This window comes from Bubalus bubalis, chromosome 14 (assembly GCF_019923935.1).
Source record: "Bubalus bubalis isolate 160015118507 breed Murrah chromosome 14, NDDB_SH_1, whole genome shotgun sequence".
NCBI lineage: Eukaryota > Metazoa > Chordata > Mammalia > Artiodactyla > Bovidae > Bubalus > Bubalus bubalis.
The window spans coordinates 82,973,538-82,985,783 of record NC_059170.1 but is presented as its reverse complement, the minus strand read 5'-3'; the positions used below and the strand labels follow the sequence as shown (position 1 = coordinate 82,985,783).

General features: G+C 40.0%; 1 protein-coding gene across 1 annotated transcript in view; it reads right to left on the bottom strand.

Annotated features, from left to right (window-relative positions):
- The window catches only part of TMX4 (thioredoxin related transmembrane protein 4), a 58,832-nt gene extending 55,010 nt beyond the window's left edge, over positions 1-3,822 (bottom strand). The window contains exon 1 of the mRNA XM_006059032.4: positions 3,502-3,822. Coding sequence (XP_006059094.2) covers positions 3,502-3,680 — 179 coding nt within the window. The 5' untranslated portion in view covers positions 3,681-3,822. The remainder of the gene's footprint in view (positions 1-3,501) is intronic.
- Between the last annotated feature and the right edge of the window lie 8,424 nt (positions 3,823-12,246).

Genomic DNA, 12,246 nt, shown 5'->3' with positions numbered 1-12,246 from the left:
TCTCCATAGTGGTTGTACTAGTTTGCAGTCTCACCAACAGTGTAAGAGGGTTCCCTTTTCTCCACACCCTCTCCAGCATTTATTGCTTGTAGACTTTTGGATTGCAGCCATTCTGACTGGCGTGAAATGGTACCTCATTGTGGTTCTGATTTGCATTTCTCTGATAATGAGTGATGTTGAGCATCTTTTCATGTGTTTGTTAGCCATCTGTAACACCAATACAGTATACTAACGCATATATATGGAATTTAGAAAGATGGTAACGATAACCCTGTATGCGAGACAGCAAAAGAGACACAGATGTATAGAACAGTCTTTTGGACTCTGTGGGAGAGGGTGAGGGTGGGATGATTTGGGAGAATGGCTTTGAAACATGTATAATATCATATGTGAAACGAATCGCCAGACCAGGTTCCATGCATGAATCAGGATGCTCTTGGCTGGTGCACTGGGATGTCCCAGAGGGATGGTATGGGGAGGGAGGTGGGAGGGGGGTTCAGGATGGGGAACACGTGTACACCCATGGTGGATTCATGTTGATGTATGGCAAAACCAATACAATATTGTAAAGTAAAAAAAAAAAAATATATATATATATATATGTATATATATTAATGGGAGAATTTTTCAGGTTTTAAAAAAGGTTTCAGAACAGAAATGGTAAATACAACAAATATAGTTTTAGTTGATATTTTTCTGTAACAGAGAAGTGCTTTTTTAAAAATTGAAAATTCAACTGCAAGGATACAAAAAATTGAGTGTTTGAAAGACAAAGAAAACACAACAAATTAAATTTTACAATAGGGTTTTTTTGGGTCTTGGAGAAAACAAACACTGCTAAGTCCTTAAAAATAAATTATTGACACTGATCTAACCAAGAATTGTGTTATAGGAGCTTGGTACGAATTGGGACAGAAAAGAAAAAATTCCCAGAGGAGAGGTAGCATATAAACAAATGAACAAATGAAGAACTGTCATTCAAAATAATGTTAAAATTTTAATACTGGGTTGGGTCATTCTGAACAAAATTTTCGCCAACCCAACATTATCAGAAAGCCTCCTAATTTTCTTCTTTAGAGATATTAAATATATCACCAGTGGATACTTAACAATCTCCATTTATTATGACCAGTTCATCTAAACAAAGTGATAACTTATTAGATGTTTGAAAAAATTCCTAGAAATTTATAGTAGGTCTATAATAGTACTGAAGTTAAATTTTATTTTTTAAATGTTGAATTTTGTCAAAGGAGTATCACAAAGAGCCAAATTTTCTTCAGGATAAGCACACAGACTCTTGAATTTGGATATACATAATGGTTAAATCCTCTTTCCTTTATAGCCTCACTTTGTATTGACCTATTCTGAAGTGAACTCGATGGAAAGAGAACTTCTAAAAAGATCTCAAGTGTCTATATAGCTTACAAGTGTCATCCTGAATCAGAGCCCAAACATTCTCCATGTCCAGCTCTATCTGTTACATCTTGACCTGCATACAGATTTCTCAGGAGGCAGGTAAGGTGGTCTGGTATTCCCATCTCTTTAAGAATTTTCCAAAGTTTGTTGTAATCCACATAGTCAAAGGCTTTGGCACAGTCAATAAAGAAGAAGTAGATATATTTCTGGAACTCTCTTGCTTTGATGAACCAACAGATGTTGGCAATTTGATCTCTGGTTCCTCTGTCTTTACTAAATCCAGCTTGAACATCTGGAAGTTCACGGTTCACGTACTGTTGAAGCCTGGCTTGGAGAATTTTGAGCACTACTTTGCTAGCGTGTGAGATGAGTGCAACTGTGTGGTAGTTTGAGCATTCTTTGGCATTGTCTTTCTTTGGGATTAGAATGAAAACTGACCTTTTCCAGTCCAATGGCCACTGCTTAGTTTTCCAAGATTGCTAGCATATTGAGTACGGCACTTTAACAACATCATCTTTTAGGATTTGAAATAGCTCTGCTGGAATTCCATCACCTCAACAAGCTTTGTTCGTAGTGATGCTTAAGACCCTCTTGACTTCGCATTGCAGGATGTCTGGTTCTTTTTTTTTTTTTTTTACTTTATAAATTTTTAATTTGATAAAATATCAAACAAATAAATTCTGCAAAAGTGGTACAAATATCTACCATTAACCTTTTTTTTTTTAATTTTATTTTATTTTTAAACTTTACATAACTGTATTAGTTCTAAGTGAGTGATCACACCATCGTGGTTATCTGGGCCATGAACATCTCTTTTACATAGTTCTGTGTATTTTTGCCACCTCTTTTTAATATTTTCTGCTTCTGTTAGGTCCATACCGTTTCTGTCCTTTATTGTGCCCATTTGTGCCTGCAATGTTCCCTTGGTATCTCTAATTTTCTTGAAGAGATCTCTAGTCATTCCCTTCCTATTGTTTTCCTCTTTCTTTGCACTGATCACTGAGGAAGGCTTTCTTATCTCTCCTTGATATTCTTTGGAACTCTGCATTCAAAGGGGTGTATCTTTTCTTTTCTCCTTTGCCTTTCACTTCTCTTCTTTTCACAGCTATTTGTAAGACCTATTTTGCATCTCTTTTTCTTGGGGATGGTCTTGATCAGTGCCTCCTGTATAATGTCACAAACCCCCATCCATAGTTCTTCAGGTACTGTGGGCAAAAATCCCTAGAAGAACTGGAGTAGCCCTCATAGTCAACAAAAGAGTACAAAATTCAGTACTTGGGTGCAATCTCAATGTTTCCAAGGCAAACCATTCAATATCACAGTAACCCAAGTCTATGCCCTGACAAGTAATGCTGAAGAAGCTGAAGTTGAACAGTTCTATGACGACCTACAAGACCTTCTAGAACTAACACACAAATAAGATGTCCTTTTCATTATAGGGGACTGGAATACAAAAGTAGGAAGTCAAGAAATACATGGAGTAACAGGCAAATTTAGCCTTGGAGTACAGAATGAAGCAGGGCAAAGTCTATTTAATAGAGCTCTGCCAAGAGAACGCACTGGTCACAGCAAAAACCTTCTTCCAACAGCACAAAAGAAGATGCTACACAGGGACATCACCAGATGGCCAATACAGAAATCAGATTGCTTATATTCTTTGCATCCAAAGATAGAGAAGCTCTATACAATCAGCAAAAACAAGACTGGGAGCTGACTGTGGCTCAGATCATGAACTCCTCATTGCCAAATTCATACTTAAATTGAAGAAAGTAGGGAAAACCACTAGACAATTCAGGTAGGACCTAAATCCAAACCCCTTAGGATTTCTGTTCCCCTTCATCCCCTGGGTAAATCGCTTACCCACCCCGGCCATAAAACACTTCCTCCCAAAGCAGCGGAGAAGCCAGGCAGGGTGACGCCCTACACCCAGGGCCCTCATGGGGCAGGCCAGACACGCCTGCGCAGCGGGGAGGTTGGGCTCAGCCAGGCCAGGCAAGTCCCTGTCTGCGTGGGTCTGGGCCCAGGTCGAGACCTTGGGCAGTGCTGGCTTGGGAGGGTGTGGCGGGGGCGGGCAGGCACACTCACAATTTCAGCATCCATTCGCCCTCCATCACCAGCGTCCAGTTGGAAGCTGTCATGGGCCGCACCAGGCTCCGCTCCGGCGGCCGCGCGGCCTGCTCCAGGTCGGCCTCCGCCTCCGCCACCGCCACGATCCAGGCGGCCAGGAGCGCCGCGAACAGCGGGCCGCGGCGCCCGCCCGCCATACCGGGCCGCGGAGCCGGGCTCTTCCCGAAGCTACGGAGAAGGGCGCGCCGGGCTCGCAGACCCGGCCTTCCCAGATGGTGCGCCGAGAGGCCCGCCCGGCCCACAGACCTACCCGGCCCGCTGCGCCGGCGGCGGCCCGCCTCTTACAGGCCCGGGCCACCGAGGCCACGCCCCCTTCCGCCTAGACTCGCCGTTGCCGGGGGCGTCGGTTGCCTTGGCAACGGCCGTCCTTTCTTCCGGACGGACGGCAGTGTTTAAGATAAGCAGTGACCCAATGTTGCATAATCAGAGCCTCACTGGCTACTGCCAAGTAACGGGTTGGCGCATTTGGTTTCTTTCTAAAGAGAAAAGTGGCCAGTAATTAAAATATGCATCCTCTATTCAATGATAGCAAAAATAGCAACAGTGGACTGCAAATAAACTGTTTTACTGTAATGAAAAAGAAGGGATGCGTTGGGCATCCCTTACTGAAAAGGAGAGGAAATTTTAAGTACTTTTTGCATGTGTATAACGAAGTAGCACTGCCTAATAGTAAATAATGAAACCAGACCGTGCAATTTTAATTTTTACAAAAATGAATTTAATTTCACACAAAAAAATATTGTTTAAAGCATGGATGCTAACAGATAAAATGAATCAGTTTATAGGAATAGTGCCAGTTGCAATAAAATGGACCTCGAGCTCCTCTTGGCTACACATTTGTCAGTTCTAAAATGAGAGTAACCTTAAATTATTTGCAAATCTCTTTCCAGATACACGTTTGATGCATCTGTACCTTGAGATTACCACACCCAAGAATGTATGACAATTACCATTAGAGGCCGGGTGTGCTTTTACAAAGTGTGGTTTAAAAGAATTTATTACATATGTAAAGCATAGTGTGGTCCACTTATCATGAAAAACAGTCATTTCTGTCCTGGACTTAAAGACAACTATACAACTAAGAGTATTGCGAGGAACATGAGATCAGTATCCAATCTGTACTTACAGGTGAGAAAGAGAAAGGTGAATTTTGCCGGCAGAGACAATCATACCTTAGCTGACATAACAACAACAGCTGAGTTGTTCTGAGTTGTGTCTGACTCTTTGCAACCCAATGAACTGCAGCACGCTAGGCTTCCTGTCCATCACCAATTCCTGAAGCTTGCTCAAACTCATGTCCATCGAGTCAGTGATGCCATCCAACCATCTCATTCCCTGTCATCCCCTTCTCCTGCCTTCAGTCTTTCCCAGAATCAGAATCTTTTCCAATGAGTGAATTCTTCACATTAGGTTGCCAAAGTACTGGAGCTTCAGCTTCAGCATTAGTCCTTCCAATGAATATTCAGGACTGATATCCTTTAGGATGGACTGGTTTGATCTCCTTACAGGGACTCTCAAGAGTCTTCTTCAAAAGCATCCATTCTTCAGTGCTTAGCTTTATTTATAGTCCAACTCTCACATCCATACATTACTAGTGGAAAAACCAAAGCTTTTACTAGATGGACCTTTGTTAGTAAAGTAATGTCTCTTTTTTTAATATGCTGTCTATGTTGGTCATAGCTTTTCTTCCAAGGAGCAAGCATCTTTTAATTTCATGGCTGCAGTCACCATCTGCAGTGATTTTGGAGCCCAAGAAATAAAATCTGTCACTGTTTCTGTTGTTTCCCCATCTGTTTGCCATGAACTGATGGGACCGGATTGCACAATCTTCATTTTTTGAATGTTGAGTTTTAAGCCAGCTTTTTCACTCTCCTCTTTCACTTTTCATCAAGATGCTCTTCAGTTCCTCTTCACTTTCTGCCATAAGGATGGTGTAATGTGCATATCTGAGGTTACTGATATTTCTCCTGGCAATCTTGATTCCAGCTTGTGCTTCATCCAGCCCAGCGTTTCTCATGATGTACTCTGCATATAAGTGAAATAAGCAGGGTGACTGATAGGACCCACATGGGGTCTCATTGATAAAATAGCTCATTATGTCAACCTCTCAAACAAAGAATAAATCACAGTGTTCTGTGAGACTGACCAAATTGTCCAAATGGCATCATGTTATTTCGTTGGTGCCTAACTTCTCAAAGCTGCGAGAGGACCAGATTCCAGACCTCTGGCTATGTGACCATCCCTTCAAATAATTTTTCATTGGTGGGGTATAAGAAGGACTCCGTCATAAAGGGAGAACGCTGGTTCTCCTTTAGAGCCAGTCACCCTCTCTTTTCTCTCTAATAAATTTCCTTTTCTTGCCTGACTGCCCGGCTCGCTCTTTTTTTCTCTGCACTCTCCTTACAGCAACAATACAGCCTTGATGTACTTCTTTCTCAATTTGGAACCAGTCCACTGTTCCATGTCTGGTTCTAACTGTTGCTTCTTGACCTGCATACAGATTTTTCAGGAGGCAGGTAAGGCTGTCTGGTATGCCCATCTTTTGAAGAATTTTCTGCAGTTTATTGTAATCCACACAGTCAAAGGCTTTGGCGTAGTCAATAAAGGAGAAGTAGATATCTTTCTGGAACTCTCTTGCATTTTCAATGATCCAATGGATGTTGGCAATTTAATCTCTGGTTCCTCTGCTTTCTCTAAATCCATCTTGAACATCTGGAAGTTTTTGGTTCACAGACTTTTGAAGCCTCACTTGGAGAATTTTGAGCATTACTTTGCTATCATGTGAGATTGTTGCAGAAACCAGTACTATGAGAAACCAAGCACCACACTTGGAGAGTTGGAGATCTCAGGTTTATTATGCCGGCGGGCCCAGAGGAGTTAACACTCCAAGCTCTGAGCCCCAAACAAAGGAGTTATAAAGTTTTTACACATGAACAGGCATAATTAAGCAGGCTTGTGGGTCTGCAGGGTCTGGGTGATTGCAAAGAGCAGGACAATGGTGAGTGAAATAAGCTCTAGTTCCTTGTATTGTGAGCCCCCATTTTCTGAGACCTATGTGATCCAGACTTTGCAAGGAGCAGGCTGAGTTATAGAAGCAGAAGCAGTGGGAGGTTATGTAAAATTTTAACTTTTCTTCTTTAAGATGCGTGCAATTATGTGGTACTTTGAACATTCTTTGGCATTGCCCTTCTTTGGGATTGGAATGAAAACTGATCTTTTCCAGTCCTGTGGCCACTGCTGAGTTTTCCAAATTTGCTGACATATTGAGTGCAACACTTTCACAGCATTATCTTTTAGGATTTCAAAGAGCTCAATTGGAATTTCATCACCTCCACTAGCTTTGTTCCTAGTGATGTTTCCTAAGGCCCACTTGACTTCAGACTCCAGGATGTCTGGCTTTAGGTAAGTGATCACACCATTGTGGTTATCTGGGTTATTTGGCCTCAGGCCAACAAACAGAGAGGAAACACAGCACCACCCATCAAAGAAATTTGGATTAAAGACTTACTGAGCATGGCCCCACCCATCAGAACAACACCCAGTTTTCCCCCACAGTCAGTCTCTCTCATTAGGAAGCTTCCATAAGCCTCTTATCCTTATTCGTTACAGGGCAGACAGACTGAAAACCACAATCACAGAGATCTAACCAAACTGATCAAATGTACCACAGCCTTGTCTAACTCAGTGAAACTCTGAGTCATGCTGTGTAGGGCCACGCAACACAGACAGGTCATGGTGGAGATTTCTGACAAAATGTGGTCCACTGGAGAAGGGAATGGCAAACCACTTCAGTATTCTTCCCTTGAGAACCCCATAAACAGTGTGAAAAGGCAAAAAAATAGGACACTGAAAGTTGAATTCCCCAAGTCGGCAAGTGCCAATATGCTACTGGAGAAGGGTGGAGAAATAACTCCAGAAAGAATGAAGAGATGGGGCCAAAGTGAAAACAACACCCAGTTGTGGATGTGACTGGTAATGGAAGTAAAGTCTGATGCTGTAAAGAGCAGTATTGCATAGGAACCTGGAATGTTAGATTCATGGATCAAGGTAAATTAAAAGTGGTCAAGCAGGAGTGGCAAGAGTGAACATCAACATTTTAGGAATCAGTGAACTAAAATGGACTAAAATGGGTGAGTTTAATTCAGATGATATAATTCCATTATATCTACTACTATGGGCAAGAATTCTTTAGAAGAAATGGAATAGCCATCATAGTCAACAAAAAGTCCTAAATGCAATACTTGGGTGCAATCTCAAAAACGACAGAATGATCTCTGTTCGTTTCCAAGGCAAACCATTCAGTATCACAGTAATCCAAGTCTATGCCCCAACCACAAATGCCAAAGAAGCTGAAGTTGAATGGTTCTGTGAAGACCTATAAGACCTCCTAGAACTAACACCAAAGAAATGATGTCCTTTTCATCATAGGGGACTGGAATGAAAAAGTAGAAAGTCAAGATATCATACCTGAATTAGTTGTTAATTGTAGTTGCTCAATTCTATTTGGAATCAGTCCTTATCCTCAAAATATAGGACCCAAATTTACAAACCATTGTAAATTTGGATGAAGTCCTTGAAATAAATGTTACCAAGAATCAGTTATCTTTTACAGATCAATCCTATAAACTCAGTGGAAAATATTTTGTTTTTAAAAAGAAATAGCATACACAGAAATTCTATTATTCTTTTCAGTGTCCCTTATATATGTAAAGGGCTTCACTGGTGTCTCAGACGGTAAAGAGTCTGCCTGCAGTGCGGGAGACCTGGTTCAGTCCCTGGGCTGGGAAGATCCCCTGGATAAGGAAATGGAACCCACTCTGGTATTCTTGCTGGAAAATCCACAAGACAGTGGAGCCTGGCAGGCTATAGTCTGTAGGGTCATAAAGAGTCAGACACGAGTGAGTGATTTCACTTTCTTTCTTTTGTATATGTACATGATTGGCAAAATATTTTTTTTTCTTAAAAATAGAATCTGATATTAGGAAATTACTATTAATTTTGTTGGGTGTAATAGTGTTATGACTATATTTTATCAAGTCTTTATTAGTTACAGACAGTAAATTATTTATAAGTAAAATGATATGATGTCTAGAATTCACTTTAAAGTACTGCAGAAATAAAATTTGGGGGGTTGGAAGGAAGATGCATGAAACAAAAGTGGCACCACATTAATCAAAGCTGAATCTAAGTTCATTTTTGCTATTCTCTCTACCTTTGTGTAGGCTGGAAAATTTGCAAAGTGAAAGAGAGTATCATGGCTGAAGCTGTTTCTTATTTCTAACACAAATGGCCTTCAGACTAGAGTTAGTAGGAAGGCGTCTAGCAAGAATGTGTGGGCAAGTGAATGTGGTGGGGTGGCATACATGAGGGATGGCACTGGCCTGACCCTTCTTACCTTTGTGACTTGGGGCTAAAATCATTTAACACCAATTTTCTGTTTAAATGCAGGTAATAATAGAGCCTACTGCAGATGGTGGCTGTAAGATTAAATGAGATAAATAAAATGCCAGTGTTCAATCCTTCTTTGCGTTTAAAGCATGGGATCACAGTTTATAGAAGATTGGTACATGGTAATGGGAAAAAGAGTTTTTGTCCCTAGGGTAGTTTCCAATGATGGCACTATGAGGCAGCTATGGTTATACAAAAGTGCATGGTTCCTAATAGGAAAAGAAAGTGAGGTAACAAATAGTCCAATGGTAGAAAGTTCAAATACATGGTAATGAACAAAGACGTTGGTAAAAGGTAAAATTGGTAGTATAGGGCTTAATATTATGAAGATAATCAACGAGGGTTGAGGAGATTGTATTTAGGTTGTAAACTCTGTAATAATAGGGCATAGAAGTAACGCACAATGGTTTTCATAAGAGGATGGGGAAACTGGTATGGAAATATTAAATAAGCTACACAGTGCTGTAAAAATTAGTCCATAAAGTAATAATAGCACAGGAATTGAATTACACAAACAGATTTGCTAAATGTCTTATAGGAACAAGAGGGAGAATTATTAAATAGGACACTTCCTAGAACAGATGGTAGAAGAAGCCATAGATGATTCAAATAAGCTGAGTTGTCCCAAGCTAGTGACTAGAAATGAACCCATAAGGAGCCTTGATAGGCCTCTAAGAAACAGCAACTCCTGGATGACCTCTTGGGAAAATCAATTAATTTTTTTCAGAACTAATAAGTGAGTTCAGTGAAAGCTGCATACAATAGAAATAGACACAGATCAATTCTCTTCTTCTATACCAGTAAGAATTAGTTTTAAAATGTAATATGGACAAACATCTCATCAACAAAATCTATAAAACTACCTAAAGAGAGAGGGAGAGAAACATGCAAGACATATGAAGAAAGCTAGAGGATTTTGTATGGTTATGTCAATTTTCCCAAATTAATCTATAAATCCAATGCAATAGGATTCAAAATGCAACCAAGTTCTTTTACATAGCATTCTAAAAATTTATTTTAAAAAGCTAATGCTTAAGTCAAGCTAACAGAATTTAAAAAACAAAACAAAACAGTGATGTAGGTCTTGCCTGAGTATTAAATCTGCTATAAAGTTACAGTAAAGCAGGGAGGTTTGTATAAGAACAAGCAAATAGATAGATGGATCAGAGTAAAGACTCAAGAAATGAAACTATGTGTATATGGATATCTATATATGTTAAAGGTGGTATAGTTAACAAGATAAGGTAGACTTAGGTTGCATTAACAAATAACAAACTTCCCAAATTTCGAAGGTTTGACTCAGAAAGCTCCTTTCTATGTCATGTAAAACCCACTTCTGTCTAAGAGACTCTGGGGAAACTAAACATTACGCAGGCTCTACACAATTCAGGCTGCTTCACTCTCACAACTCTGCCATCTCAATGCAAGGCCTTCTCCGTGATTACATCAGGGAAAGGGAAAAGAAAAGGGCTGCAAGGGGCTTCTGGCTTCCTTAGTCCAGAAGTAGCACATCCTGGTTCAGCTCATGATTCACTGGCCAGAATTAATTATGACTGCCTCACTTGTAGGATGGGCTTCCCAGGTGGTGCTAGTGGTAAAGAACCTGCCTGCCAATGCAAGACATGTAAGAAACTGCAAGTTTGATCGTTGGGTCAGGAAGATGCCCTTGAGGAGGGCATGGTAACCCATTCCAGTATTCTTGCCTGGGGAACCCCATGGACAGAGGAGCCTTGTGGGCTACAGTCCCTAGGGTCACATAGAGTCAGACATGACTGAAGCATCTCAGCATGCACTTATACTAAGGGTGGTCATGCATGAGAGCTTGAATATTGATGCACACTAATATCCAGAAATGGCATCTCAAATCTGTAGGAGCAATTTGATGAATCCACAATAATGTTAAGACAATTTCCTCTCCTTCGAGAAAAAAATAAATACCTCTGACTCAATCTATATACCAAAATAATCTTCAGATCCACTAGTTAAAAAAGCCATAGTAAATGCTCTTGGAAAAGTTTTGGGATGATACTTTTATGATCATCTGATGGGGAAAGCCTTCCTGAGTAACAAAAGAAACACTAAATCCATAAAGGGATTCTGGTAAATTTGCTACCCAGTTAGACAATTTTAAGTAAAGCCAAACTGTAAAATGACCTGAAATATTTACAACACATAAAGGTTTAGTATCCCTGAAATTCAAGAAATTCTACAAATAATTAAGAAAAAGATATATAGCCTAATAAGGAAAACAGAAAAGAATATAAATACAGAGAAGAAATCCAAATGCCAGATGAATATGAAAAACCATAGATACTCACTGCAGGTCAGAAAAAGGACATTTTATAGTGGCAAATGCAGTTTATTTGATGATTCCCCGTGATTTCCCTTGGAGTACAAACTGCTGTGATGAAGACCAGCCACCCCAAAATTATGAAAATTCTTCAGTGAACTCTAAATACAATAGCTCCCTTTCTATAACTACTTATCCCCTCACTGTTTGACTATATTCTCTGATTACATGATATTTGGGAACCTGGCAAGCATGTCAGTTTTAAAGTAGGGTTAAGTGGAAACTGGAAATGAGGGGGCATAAATTTTATTCAAAGCAATTGTGTGCTACAAATCTGGCAAATTGTACATGAAAAGAAAAAACAAAACTGTCATGAATCAAGTTTAGATATCATGTGTGATGTTAGGTAGTCTCTAATAATAATCAGGCCCTAGATATTGGAGTAAACCAGCTGATGTCTTCATTTCAGTCAACAAATTTTGTGGAGCATGTATTGTGTGTAGGCTTTGTGCTAGGTTCCATGAGATCAGTAAAAGTGTGTCTCCACTCTTAAGGAGCGAGGTATTAATAACATTAAATAGTAATGATTGAAATAATGCTCAGAAAACATTAAATATTCAACAGTCTAGAGCATTTTGGGTATATCGTTCCTTTTCTCCTTTGCCTTTAGCGTCTCCTCTTTTCTCAGCTATTTGTAAGGCCTCTTCAGACAACCATTTTGCCTTTTTGCATTTCTTTTTCTTGAAGACGGTCTTGATCACTGCCTCCTGTACAATGTCACAAACCTTCATACATAGTTCTTCAGGTACTCTGTCTATCAGATCTAATGCCTTGAATCTATTTGTCACTTCCACTGTATAATCATAAAGGATTTGATTTAGGTCATACCTAGTGGCCTAGTGGTTTCCCTACTTTCTTCAATTTAAGTCTGAATTTGGCAATAAGGAGTTCATGATCTGGAGGCG